Consider the following 14773-nt stretch of genomic DNA (forward strand, 5'->3'; position numbering starts at 1 on the left):
AACGTTGAGAAAAAAGCTATAACAAAAGTTTATTCGTTTTTATTTCTAGATTTTGTAAGATTGGGTATTTTTTAAGAAATATATTAAAACAAGGTATATCTGGCTTAATCGTAGACATTTAAAAAAAAAAATACCTATTGGATAAAATAACTAACGATCGTTTTACACCCCATCTGTGTATTGCAATAATTATTATTTAAAAAGACTTTCTGAGGTGAAGATTACAAAAATAGTGAACGTCGTAAATACTTTGGATGTTAGCGATCTACCTCGCTCCTCTCGGATTGCAAGCAAAGATGCATTTGATAATAAAATATAAGGAGCATGGTCACAATTTTTCACAAATTCTAATTTTTTGTTTTAGTTATTTACAATGCTTTAGAAATGCATTTCTAATGATCGAATGGAGTTTGAGAGTCAGTCGGAGAGTTATAAGCAAGATACAGGGCTCTCAATTCTTTGTCATGTAAACAAGGCTCGTGCCCTATTTTTGTTTACATAGGTTGAATATACCGGCAAAAATCCTTTTTCAAGATTGTGTGTATATCTTCTTATTCATTTTAACCATAAATAAGCAGTTCCTAAGTTTAACGCATTCATTTTAGGTCTAAAACTGTAATTTTCACTGAAAGATTCAAAATGTAAACAAAAGCTTTGTTTACATAGCAAAGAATTGTAAGCTCTGTAACTCGCTTAAAACTTAACAAACGACCTTCAAATTTTGGGTGCCTATCATTAATGTCTAACTGACGCATTGTAAACATTAAAATCGAAAAAAATATTTTTTTACCCAAATCGTGCCCATGCCCCTTCAACATATAAATGAATATTTAAAAAAAGATGAAACTATTCGTTATGACTAATCATAATATTCTATATAGAATCTAGCAGCATGTAGGCCACCTTCAACAAATGTGCAAGATGAAAATTAAAAAGGACGGCAAAAGGGAACAGATAATAAATTATAATGTATTCCATTTCCTGCAAAAATGTCATCAACGACCGCAGATGCAATCAATAAACTTGTTAGGAACCTGTTAAATAAGGAACACGATTTGTTGCTGAGCGAAGCGAGTGAACGAATTGCACGACGAGGAAAATTTATTACGTTTCATACGGGAAATTAAACAATGTGAGATTCTATCTATCATTAGTACAATTATCTTCGCAAACCAAGGGCTCACGATCCACTTTGCTCCTGTACAACTCTTGGCAGATTTAGCCAATGTTTTCAGAAAAAGCACAACGCCGTCTAGCGATTGAGCTAAATGGGTGCAGACAGGTTACGTGTTTTTCATCTAAGAGGTCTTGGAAGAAATAGTAATGAAAAAAGAGAGATAAAAATAAATTTAAAAAAACCTTGTAGTTTAGATACATATTGTATGTTATTGATTAATCACGTTAAAATAGTACCAATTTTAAATTTGTATCAAACGATGACGAACTAAATCGTCAAATAGTAGATTTCCATACGTATAAATATATTTGTTTGCTTACTATAAATTATTCCTTTAATGTAGCTTTTGTTGGTTCATATAGAAATCAGCGGGATTTTATTCTTTCAACTCAAGATGCAGAAATGATTTTGAAATCGAAGTGGTTATGGTAACAATAACATGAGAATGAGCCGTGAAGCTTAGACTTGGTGTATACCAAATCATCTAGAATCAGCAAAAATCCATTGTTCGAAGTGTGGCTGAAGTAGAATGTGCATAGTAGAAATGAGACTTTTTTCTGAATTTGTTAAAATACTGCTTTATTAATACAATATTTAATTTAAATTTTTGTTGTATAACATTACAATATTTTAGAAGCATTGATAATAATGTCACCAAGACTATAAGACCTTAAAAACCGATAATATACACAAATGCCTGTCATTTCTCTTATTTCACGAATTTCTTCTTTTCAACAGTGACATATTCCATCTCTATTAGCGCCTTAATTGAAATAAATTTGACAAGATCATAACACCAATAAACCTGTCAGTAGCACACGAAAACCTGGAATATATTTCTTCCTTACGAGAGACAGTTTTAGTTATTTTAGTATTCATGTACTAAGTAATGAGCCAGTTCTGTCAGTGTCTTGTAATGGGATGGCTTTTTTCTCCTTACGTGTTCAGAATATATATTATGTATTTAACTAGAAATCTTCCAAACAAATTGATGATAACAGTTTTGTTGAGTTTGATAAATAGTATATTTCTACACAAACCATGACCACAAATGAAAGCTTTGTTTAAATAGAAAACCATAACGTCTTGTATAATGTATCACTATTCAATGCTATAATGAGTACCAACCAGCAACAGTTACTATTTGGTTATAGTTAGTTTTTTTCTTGAAGTTATTTGGTTGACAACTTCAACAAACCCAAAACGTTCATGTTTTAACTATACTGGCCAAAATTTCTAACGCCCCACTTTTATTATTTTTTTTTTAATTACAAAAATTTAACATCAATTTTTAAATCATTGCCACTATTGACTGCTGTTTATAAAGTTCAACTGTTGATGTTAAAGAATTGTAATCCAGTTAGTAATAACTCGATCATGACCGTTTTTGTTAAAAACCGTGGAATGCGTGTTCGATATGTTTATCGGATACGTTTTTCATGAAGACTTGGTTCGATCGATTTCCTATCTTTAACTGATTGTAAAAAACAAAAAAAAACAAAAAAAAAAAAAACAATTAAGAAAAATGCGATGTTTGTCTGCCCAAGAACCTTCAAAGTCAGTCGGCGTGGTCAAAGCAGCGCACAGTTCACAATTTGGTTGGTTTCCTTTCGCAATATTTGCTGTATTTACTTTAAAACTTTAAAAATTAAGTCCTAAACAATAAAAAGAGCTTTTCCTAATTCATAATTTTTATCACAGATCGCTAGATCTTTTTACAGACACCACTCAAGAATTTCAAGACTTGACCGAAAGGTCAATGCAACCGGAGGTGTTGAAGACTCACCATGAAGGCCAAAACATTATGTAACGACACGTCAACGTTCCGATAGACACCGTACAACACATGTAACTGCACAGCACATTTTGGTCTTTATGGTCGGGACGATATAAATCCAAGATTGAGAAAGTTCCTCAGCATCCGAATTTTGCAGAACCTGACCACCTAAACATATGTATGAGGTATTAATGTTGTGAATTTGATATCTTAGAGTACCTGAACATTTTCGAATTTTATAAAGCCTAGAAAAAGTTTTGATTGATTTTTTAATATAATGTTTTGTTATTCTTTATTATTTATATTTTATCATTGTCATAGTCAAAATAATTAGAATTACGAACAGTATAATACAAACACTTGCATGGAAGGGCTCAGTATTTTTGTCACAATACATTTTGACATTATTCATTAACATAATAAATTAATGTTTGGCTTTAAGATTAAGACAGACAAAACAAGAAACGTGATTTTGGTACTGACATGTCGATTTATTTATGCTATCAAATCCATAAATATACGTAAAGCGTCGTAAATTTCGCTATTAAATGTACAGGTTTATCAATAAATATGACAAAATATTCACAGATACGATGACTAAATGTGTCCTCCAAAATAAGTTCAGGAGCTTATGTATAGTACAGTCTAAGGTAAAAACATTCATTATACCTATCTGTGATGACAAAAATAGCAAGTTTGGAGAAGTGAAAGGTCGCATAAACATGAGAGTTTGAGTTCATACATCTGTTTCCAATTAAAAGTGTATAATGAGTGAAATATCCCATTATCCGTTATTTTTGTTTCACTTACATAAATTTCCAAAACTATTTTACATTAAAAGAAATTCAAAAGAATTTGGTGGGAGTTTTGTTTACTGTGATTTTTGTTCAACCTACCTCCAAGCAAACCCAAAGCAAGAGGCCAAAAGTCTTATATGTTCCTTGATAAAAGTAAACAATCCTGTAAAGGATTCAGAGTGATGCAGTGGCTGCTATACGAAATATGCTTGAGCTTTTTTTAATTAAATTCTTGGCCACAAAATAAAAGTCGTGGTAACGAAATAAAATTTGTTTCCACAAAATAAACGTCATGGCAACGAAATAAAAATTGTGGCCACGAAAAAAAAAGTTCCCACAATATAAAAGTCGTGATCACGAAATAAAAGGCATTCCAACGTAATAAATTTCGTTCCGACGAATTTTATTTGTTGTAACAAAATGAGAATTGAATTGGTTTAAGAAGTACTTTAGGTAGTACGTGTTTAACACTACTTTGATATATTTTATCACTTTAGATAAGTTCACTGTTTTTTGAACCAGCATACTATTTATAATGAATTGCAAAATTACTTTCAGAACTTCATTCAGGTAGTAATAAACAGTTTGTTGAAAAATATGATGGTTTTGTATGGAGTTGGGTGTAGGTAAGGCTGTAAAATGTAACTCAAATCATGAGCACGACTGTATATATTTATTTTGCAATTATTTAGTGTTAATTGTTTTTGCAATCAGTGAATGTCAAGGTTCTATTTTTGTTTTACAAAAGTGTGCAGCTTCTATAGATACAATCTTTCTTTCAAGGGAATTATTCAAGTATTTAAGATTAAACAAAGACTATTATTCGATGATTGCCATTTCATTTGAAAATATAGAATTAAATTCATTATTCATTATTTCGTAAGAACACCTTTAATTTTGTGGCCATGACCCTTATTCTTTGAAACAAATTTTTAAAAATACCTCAAGCAAATGACTTATGGCAGCCACCGTTAGAAACTATGAACATTTGTAAGACAACATAAGTTGAAAAGAACATACTTAAAGAAGTAGTGTATTTCACTATATTGTCACGAGAGTCACACGCTTAGACCTGAACCTTTTGCCCTTGGAGTAATTAAATTCACAATTTTGGTCAAGGCTTTTTCCCCATTTTAATCATTTAGTTATTCCTGCTTATTGGCCAGAAGTAAATTTTAAAAAATAATTAATGATTGCATAGTTAAAAAAGGATAAATAAATCTCTCACTGACCTGAGTGTCACAAGTGACACAAAACACATAACAGGGAAATGCAAAGATCACAAATAATTTATTGCATTGTTTTCCTGAATAAATTTAACTGCCATTTATCTTCCTCCAACAAGTTCTCCTACTGGATCTTGTGTTGAGAGTCTGAAAAAAATTATTCTAACAGAATTTTGTTTATATAATACATATAAAAGTAAATAACTTTATTCACTTTTGATTTGAAGTTTAAATATAAATACATGCAATATTTACAGTTCATCTTTATCATAAAGGAGATAAAATGGTTAAAATAATTTTACATACTCTTTTTCGCATATAAAATGGTTGGCGTGTGTACAGCGTATATCGTTCCACTTGAAATTAGACAGATAGAGCTCCAGACAGTCCTCAGCAATTCCAATGTAGTTGTTGGGTTCACCTTGTTCCCAGTTTGTGTACCTTATTGTTTCCATCGTTGATGCCCAGACCCATAGTCCTTCCGTGATTTGATCAGAACCATCCATCCAAAAGTTCGTAGAAAATGCACCTGTACAAAGAAAAAAAAAATGAATCTCGGTGTAAACAGCGAAAAGAAAAAGAAAAAAAAAATTGTCTTTTGAATACTTTTTTTTTCTAAAAAAATATCTTTTTAAATAATGCATTGTTTTTGCTTTGACACGTTCTTATTTGAATGTAAACATGCTTATCAGCGATAACAATAGTAAAAAACAAGATGGCGCTACCTTTGATATTGGTGATTATCTCCTTAAGAAGAGAGTTTTCTTCGGCGTCATTGATCACAACTAGTTCGCTGTGGAAAGCTTGACAAATACCCTGAAAAGAAATCGTGACTTTAAACATTGACGAAATGTTTTACTTGTTTAACATAGTTTAACTTATCATGACAAATTTTAAATGATTTTGCAAGTACATTTAACCAGTTCATTACAGAGCTTCAGATTCTATGTCAATTGGTTTGCAATGTAATTCAGACTTAGAAATGTTTGTGAAGTATTTTTTTCATAATAAACAATAACAAATTTTCGTAAATATCTAATTCATATATATGCATTATTGCATAGCGTTCACATCATCAGATAATAATTTGCAGGTCATGAATAGGAAAAATGCAAGTGTCTTTGCAGACTGTTATTTTCATTTGTTATTTAAGTATTCTATGGTCGAATATCGTACAATTTAAAAAAAAACAAAACAAGTATCGATGTTTATATTTTGAATTTCCAATTCCATCGTAACCATGTGATTATACTTCTGCTTCGTATTTTTTAACAAAAACCACATACATGTATTTAACAAATATTTATATACCTTGATATATTTTTCAAACATCCTTACAACTCTGAGACCCAGAGAGTTTGAAAACTGCTTTAAAACGTTAATTGAACAATGAGAAAATAATATTGATGCACATTTTTGTTATATTTCACTTCCCATGACAAATAAGAGTCTTAAAATTTGTCATCAAAAATATGTAGAGAGGACGAATTTCTAAGTGCAATGTACAAAATTTAGTTGCTTTTTTTTTATAGTTTCTATATTTGGAAGTGTTAGTTGTCGTGCTCGATTTTGTTTTACTTGTTTTTATTCCATGTTATTTATTTTTGTGCCACGAAGAAGGGACTGGCCATCTTAGAAATTAAATAATTGCAATTGTTCGTGTCGTTAGACATTTTGATAGCTGGGATGAAATAAATCAGTTCCTTACAGATGCTTCCACCCAGGTCTTTAAAGATGTACCTATATAGTAACAGGAGTTCTTTCCCTTTCTCCAGCCATCAGGACAACACAGCTGCACAGTTCCTCGATAAAAAATTAGAACCATTATTATGTGAATCACGTTTCTTAAGTGATCATATTAGTCTAAAAAGATATTGTTTGTAGTTGAATAACTTTAGCGGGAATAATTATTATGAAATATACCTGTTAAACAGATGAATATCAGTAATTGTTGACACGCCATGAATGTGAATTTGTAACTTTTCCTTATCTCAGCGGAATTTTTGTGACGCTTGTGAAATAATCATCTGCATATTGCTTGTGTCTGATTCGTGATTAGGGAAACTTGGTGTCAGAAATCGAAGAAACTTTAAATTACTGAGCAAATGCAGCTTCAAACTTTGATCCAATGAATACGGCTGAAAACTTCAATTCATGTAGTAATGAGAAAAAATCAAAACAGGTACCACAATAATTCAAGTGTTTCAGATACCAAGCAAAGTCGATGTGAAATAAATGTATATTGTCAATCAGATGTATAGCTTTGTAGATGCAAGCGGAGCACCTTGTTGTATCAAAATATAAATGCTAGAACGATACCGGTATTTCAAGTATTGATGTGTCTTGTTCACAGACCGTTTATTGATTTATTTGATAAAACCTTCTATCAAATACTTGGTTGACAGTGCCTGTTTATATTTTTATTTACTGTTTGAGACGACTACATAATAATGTCACATTAAAAAGTATTCAATGAATATTCACACGTCTTTTAGGGTTTTATATTAATTATATTTTATATCATTATATTGATAAATACTAATATGGTTATCAGAATATTGATGAACAGTTTTGATTGCAAACCGATAATTTTTTAATAAATTATGAAAGATGGCACGTAAAATAAAAACGAATTACTATCATTATTTTTATTAATGGATAATTTTACAATGACACGCATTGAATAGAGACATTTCCTACTCAGATGATTTATCGTTATAAATCAATTCCAGTAGAATAAAAAATGACACTGACAAAAATAATAAGGAAAGTTACAACACAAAACAATGTTACAAAAATCGCACTGGTTTATATTTAAATGATAAAAACTAATTAATAAAACTTAAAAAGCATATTGGCTTTAGGTGGTTGCATTGCTGTTGTAATTTTGTTTACAACTAAGCTTGTTGTCATAATGAATGGGATGAATTTTATTTCAAATTTGATTGTTTTCAATTCTAAAAACGAAACTGTTTACTTTTTTGCAAATCATTCACAATGAAATTGTTAACATCGAATGGTGTGATTCGATAAATACAAAGACAAGCTCTTAATTTTAGGTGGAATAAGACACCTTAGTATATAGAGGTTACTGTTATTGCATCAAATTTATAATATTTTCACAATGCTTGACCCTCATCCTTTTTATTTACTTTTTCCATGGGATCTATTATGGTTTAATCATAATTTATTCAAATTACAATTGCACAGGTTGGAATTTTTTATATCATAGATTTTCTTCCGTTGCAAGACACTTAGTACATTTTAAAGTATACACAAACAAATATCTACAATTTAATTCAAGTTATCAATTTATGTATTTGTTAATCAACTAATCCCCCCCCCCCCCCCCAAAAAAAAAATGATAAAACCAACATATATTGAAATAAATTTAATGAAAGAAAATTTATCTTATTTGTTTGTCTACATGAACCGTCCAAATAGCAAGTTAGCATATTTAAAGCTAAATCAAACATTGATGATAAGAGTCGCTATTTCAGTTCCGTAAATGAGTATTGTTAAATTAATACATAAATTATGTCATCTGCAGCAGGCAATCTTAATATGAATCTGAAATTGAAATTAGCATGTAAAACACGTTCTTTCTTGAATAATTATAATAAGAGGCAAAGACAATTTAAATATAACTTTTGGATTTTTTTCTTCTGCAGATCTTGTTTTGCTCAAGCTTAGTGAAAATGTCCAAGGTGCCCTCTCCCCTCAAACGAAGTGCAGTGAGTGATGTTCTGTTTTTCACCCAAGTTTAAACTGTATTTTATTGAGATTAAATGTAGAGCAAAATGTCAAACAAAAATATTACAGCAACATGTTTATCCTCAAAGAATGCATTCTGACAGACTGTTTTGTGATGTTGTCCAGATACAACGAAGGATATCCCATAACAAGAGCCAGCAGCCTCCTTTTACCAATGATTTACAAAGTAAATCTAAAAGTAGTTATTATTTTGTCTAATGATAATAGCTTTTATGTGACATGTGTTTTTCTTCTTGTTTTTATCACATATGATATTTGTTTACATTTGTTTACATTTGTTAGCCTCAACTTAGGTCTCCCATTTGGGCATATGATGATTAGGTAATTAACTGGGGTTATCTCTGGGTCAAGATTCTTTATTTAATACGATCGAGGTTTGATAATATTTAAACCAATCAGCGTGGCTCCTCAATACCATGTGACCATTCTTGATCTATTTACTAGAGGAGTACGCCACGCTTTATTTTGAGAAGATATTTTGGGATAACCCTCCACCACCCCTTTCTTCCGCCATAATTATAATTTTCACGTTATTTCTATTTTCAGGGATTGGTATACTTTGTATCTAGTTATTGCGTGTATCCTGTTATACGTGTATTTTGTTATTTTCCACCCTTTTTTGATGTTTGGCATATATCATTACCTTGATTTTTTTTAATGTTTTACTATTGGGGGTCAGCATATTGCATAATGTACTGCCAAAGACACAGTAGTCAGTTATTTTCTAGTCTATGCTGACCCCCTTGATGTTGTATATATTTATTTTTCGTCATTTACTTCAATAAATGACATGTGTTCATTTCTATAGCTGTTTTGTTTTCTCTATACTTAACATCAAAAAACTAAGTGCAGTTGTCTTAGATTTAAATAACGAAGGAACATCATTTTTTTTTTCGAGAGTCAATATATTTCTTTATTTCACTCTCCAATAAACATATCTAATAAATGCAACAAGGTTTTAAATATTCCTTCATTCGCACTTTCTCGCACATTCACAATCAACTATAATGAAGGATTATTTTTAACATAATTTAAATTACAACCATTGTAACTGCTCATTTTTGGTTGTTTTAAGCATACATTAAAACATCATGAACACATATTTTGGCTCCATATTGAACAAACTCTGAGTCCCACGTAATTATAGAAAAAGAAATTATATTACTAAAAGTTAACTATGCACTACATAAGTTCATTTATTTTCTTACAGCAAAGATTGATAATAAATTGAGAAATATGCCCGTTATATGAACTTTTGGTAAAAAAAAAAGATTTAAGATATCGGCAAATACTGCACTGCTTTACTGCATAATGCATACATTCATATTAAATCTATGTTGAAAATATGCAGTAAAGGATTTCCATTCCTGTCTAAAAATTACGGACTATTTTGAGAGTCAATAAAATCGACACACCTTCACAAGAGTCACAAGTTAATGTAATTTTATTTATAATGAATCATCAATATCATTTGATCTATTTACAAAAAAGAGGGAATCAACAACATTCTTTTTCAATGTGAAAGGAAGCTTTGATTTTTGCATCTTTTATAGAATTGTTTTTTATTTCCCAAATGTCCATTTTGAAATGTTTGACCAAGCTAATATTGTAAAAGAGATACTTAGTCGTAAAAAGGAGTATCTAAAAAAAGGGGGAAGCATATGCCCACATAAGTGCCTGTGTGAAAGATATGTTTCAAATAGTTTCCAAATATATTTCATAATATATTTATATGTTAAACACTGAACCACTCTGGCAGTCCAGATTTAATTTATTCTGGGTCACAATTTAAAAAAAAATCGAAATTACCTCCTTTCTAAAAATGCTTCCTTAGTAATTGTAGCAATTTAATTCTTGAGAATAAGATTTTTCAACATTTTAACTAAATAATTCTTTGTGAAACTTTGAACTCCTCTGGGGTCCTAAGTATTAGTCAAAGTGCCAAGTTATCAACAATTTAGAATCTACAAGAATGTAAGGATTCTTGCATAGTAATCTCTTAAATGTAGCATTGTAGTTTTGGTCGGGGGGATGTTAACAATTTTAACAAATTATAATCTACATCATTTGAAGATGCTTCTATAGTTATCTAAAAATTGTAGCATTATAGTTTTTGAGAAAAGGATTTTTAAACATTACTACAAAAGCCAACATATTTCTATGTTACACTTTGAGCCCATCACAGGAGCCAATATTAATGTAGGGGTCATTTTAATAATTTAAAATCTACATTATTTATGTATTTATATGATTACATCTCACAACTTATAGCTTGCGGTTCTTGAGAAGAATATTTTTAAACATCCTCTTCATATATTTCTATGTTGAACGTTGAACCCATTTTGGAGCCTAGTTTTGGCCGGGGGATATGAACAATTTAAACACATTACAATCTACATTATTTACAGAAGAAGAATTTATTAAATATAGTTATTTAATAAATTGTAGCATTGTAGTTTTTTAGAAAAGAATCTTTAAACTTTTTTTTAATTTGGTTTAACAAGGTTTGCAGGCCTTGGTGTTAATATTAGCATTACTGTTTTTATATTTCTTGAAAAGATTTTTCTTTAAAATATGCACCTTATTTTCACTGTGTCGCAATTATCTCATTATAAAAAAGGTTTAGCCTTTTATTTGAACAGTTCAAAAATTCCTTTTTGTACTTAGTTTGGCCCAATATATTGTTCTTGAGAAGAAGTAAAAAATGTGAAAGTTTAAGGAGAGACAGATGGACGGACGAACAGAGAGACGTTGAGCAACGGGTAATCAAAAAAGTTCACTTGTATATTTGGTTCAGGTGAGCTGAAACCTGAATTAGTGTAGTAATTAATGCATTATTAATCGCTTGTTTGCACTGAACAAGGAACTTTGTTTCATTTTTTCGTATTCTTGATTTCAAACTGTTTTTTTTAAATATATTTTTATTGATTGTTAAAACTTTTTTTTTATAAATATACCAACAAAATTCCATTATTTGTGACCGATAAAAAAATGACCATATTTAATATCAACATGCATTTCTTAAGTGCTGTGTTAGAGAAATTTTGCTTGAAATTAGCTTTATTGATATCTCAACGAACGGTAGATTATGGTGTTGGATGTTTGAAAATTTGAAAAGAGTTCATTGTTGTTTCTCTGTTTTTTCTATTAATCATTTGATAAACAGAATTTAAAAAGTTAATATAATAAAAATGAAAAATAACAAACAAATATCCAAAATAACATATTTATCATGAAACTCAATTAAATCACGTGATTAATGTTACCCGTCAGAATCTAAGAGGTATCTATTGCGCAGATTTACGTCTATTTGTGTAACAACAGACGAAAAATCACCTGAATGTTTTTGATTTATTCAAATCTACCAAAACTTTACTAAATAAATTGCATTGTAACTTTGATTCATGCAAAATTATAACTACATGTATTAAACTAAAGCATTCAAGAATCCCGTGAAAAAAGACAGTACCAATTGGTTACGAATCCTTGCGGCGACTCGTTTATTTTTACTGATTCTCAAACGTTTTAATTTCAATTCGTATTTTCACTTAAACCATTTTAATACAATGGTACATGTACATGAGGTACAAAATTGTGTAATATGCTTAAATCGTTATTATCACTGTCGTGTATCCGCGCCGGTAGTGACATGTTTGGATAACGTTAAAATGGCGTATCCACTTCAAAAACAATGAGTGTTGTGTCCTTTTTTCTATCGACAACGAGGTATATATTAATTAAAATATCGTAATAATCATTCATATTTTTCTGAAGGTTTTGCAGTTGAAAAAAGTGTGCGTTTTTTTTTGTTCATCGTAAATAATAACGACTACTTTAAAGGAATATCAATCGTTAACGTGTCATTTAAATGCAAAAACCAAGATCTATTTCGAGATAACGTAGATAATATAACACCTACTAAATATCTGAAGCAGCCAAAATTAATTTAAAACACTACACTAACAAAATGAAATCATTTAAATATCTTTTTAATATATTGATATGTATAATAATAGCAATAACTTCATGCACCTGCCAAAGAAGTAGTACGGTTTGGAAAATTATATTATTCCGGTTTGGATGGTAAAATATAAATTGTGCAAATGGTACGGTTTGAATAATTTAAAGATATAGCATTTTTTATATTTTAGACATAAATGGAGCAGTTTGCATTTTATCGGTGTGCAATCGAAGATACATCTTTTTAAAAGATAGTTGACCATTCAATTACACAGCATGCAAAAGATCAAAAGAACTTAATAAACAGACGGTGAATTTTTCTTTCCTGTCCGACAGTTTCATAAACGTCATGAAAACAAAATACTTCCACATGTTCGAAGGGGACTAAATGTGGATGACTAAGTTCATTTCTATAGCATGTTTTTTTCTGATAAAATGGTATATTTAGTATATAATTGATAATTTTGGTCGGGGCGTGGTCAAATCCAATAAAGCCCGAAGTGAAATTATCACCTCACAGTATCCAAAGAATGATTCCATATTACTTATATTAATTTAATTCACAGCAATTGTACGATTAAATATTTGAATACAAATAAGCAAACCCCACTTGCACCTCAATTACACGTCATTTGAATTTATTGGACTGAATATAGTATACAAAATTGATACGTTTGTGTTATCACATAAAAAAAAATAAAAATGTATATATAGTTATATCAATTTTGTTACTGACATCTCAAAAGAATACTTTCTTCAATTTTAAATTATAAAGAAAATATGTGTTAAAACTTGAGGAGCACAATAAAACTATATAAAACAATGTAAGAATTTTTTTTTTTCACTTTTAACCTAAAAAGCAATACATCATATAAACACCTTAACAGATAACTTTCTACTACTTTTATGGCAAGCGACTATATGATGTGTATTTTTTTGTTATTCTGAAATAATATTTATAATCGTGCATGTTTATTTTTTAAACAATGTGACTTCATATGTCTATCACATGACGATCTCCATAATATTGAAAGCATGATTTGCAGTGACGGCATGTATATCGCACAGTAGCGATGCTATATCCCCTTTACGAAAGGATAACTAAAAAAAACTGGTTGCACTCACATTGTAGAACTGTAAGGCCGTTTGCAGGAACCCCATTATATTTTTTTTTAATGTTTCATGGGAGATGACTCTACTTCCCGGAATTATGAAATCCAGAGCATTCTGAATAATATGTGTGCCTGCTAATAAATAAACGGGCCGAACCTGACACTCTCCTCTGTTCTTTTTAGGGATAACAACATATCAACCACATCCAAACCGTATCAGATGCGTATCCAAGCTGTTGTTGTAAAACATCGCTATTATGTTAGACAATACTTACAATTTGAAATTATATTCAAGATCATTCGTTAAGGATCAAATAAATGAAATATATTGATCAAATACATACTTCATTCATGACAACTTTGCTGGATGAATATATCACCATTTCATATGTACAATGAACTGAATCCTACAGATATAAAGAAAAGTTCCCAACGAGGTAAGAAATTGCAAAGTTGTTAGAACTTATATTCGTTTTGTCCGTGTAAAAGATTAATCAGTACTTTATTATGTTAACAAACAAGTCTCCACAACTTAATTTAAGTACTAAATTAGTTATTTTAATAAATAGTTGTTAAATTGCTTAATATTGACTTACTGTGGTTTCATTAATTTTCAAGGGCATCAATTTTCGTGGATAAAGTGAAAATCACAGTTTCAAGGATACGTAAATTCGTGGCCAATGACCCTATCAATACAAAATGTTAATAAAAAATGCACTTCAATGAATATTTAATTTCGTGGATCAACTAAACAACGAAATCCACGAAAATTGGTATTCAACGAAAATTGATGAAACCACAGTATAATAAATAGATTATATCTGCTACAAAACACCCTATATTAATGGAAGATAGTATTATTTGAATGTCAATTATTTTCTTCAAAAGTGTTAATATACAACTGCTTAAAATAATTAATTCTCTAGCTTGTATCTAACAATCATATTCAA

At 30.0% G+C, this 14773-nt stretch overlaps 1 protein-coding gene across 1 annotated transcript; it reads right to left on the reverse strand.

Annotated features, from left to right (window-relative positions):
• Positions 1 to 5026: 5026 nt before the first annotated feature.
• On the reverse strand, positions 5027 to 7011 carry LOC128189526 (perlucin-like). The gene is made up of 5 exons (XM_052861171.1): positions 6901 to 7011; positions 6686 to 6780; positions 5703 to 5793; positions 5284 to 5506; positions 5027 to 5124 (listed from the first exon to the last, which is right to left on the reverse strand). Exons 1-5 carry the CDS (start codon positions 6938 to 6940, stop codon positions 5079 to 5081), a joined length of 495 nt encoding a protein of 164 aa, XP_052717131.1. The 5' UTR covers positions 6941 to 7011; the 3' UTR covers positions 5027 to 5078.
• Between the last annotated feature and the right edge of the window lie 7762 nt (positions 7012 to 14773).

This window comes from Crassostrea angulata, chromosome 6, assembly GCF_025612915.1.
Source record: "Crassostrea angulata isolate pt1a10 chromosome 6, ASM2561291v2, whole genome shotgun sequence".
Classification (NCBI taxonomy): domain Eukaryota; kingdom Metazoa; phylum Mollusca; class Bivalvia; order Ostreida; family Ostreidae; genus Magallana; species Magallana angulata.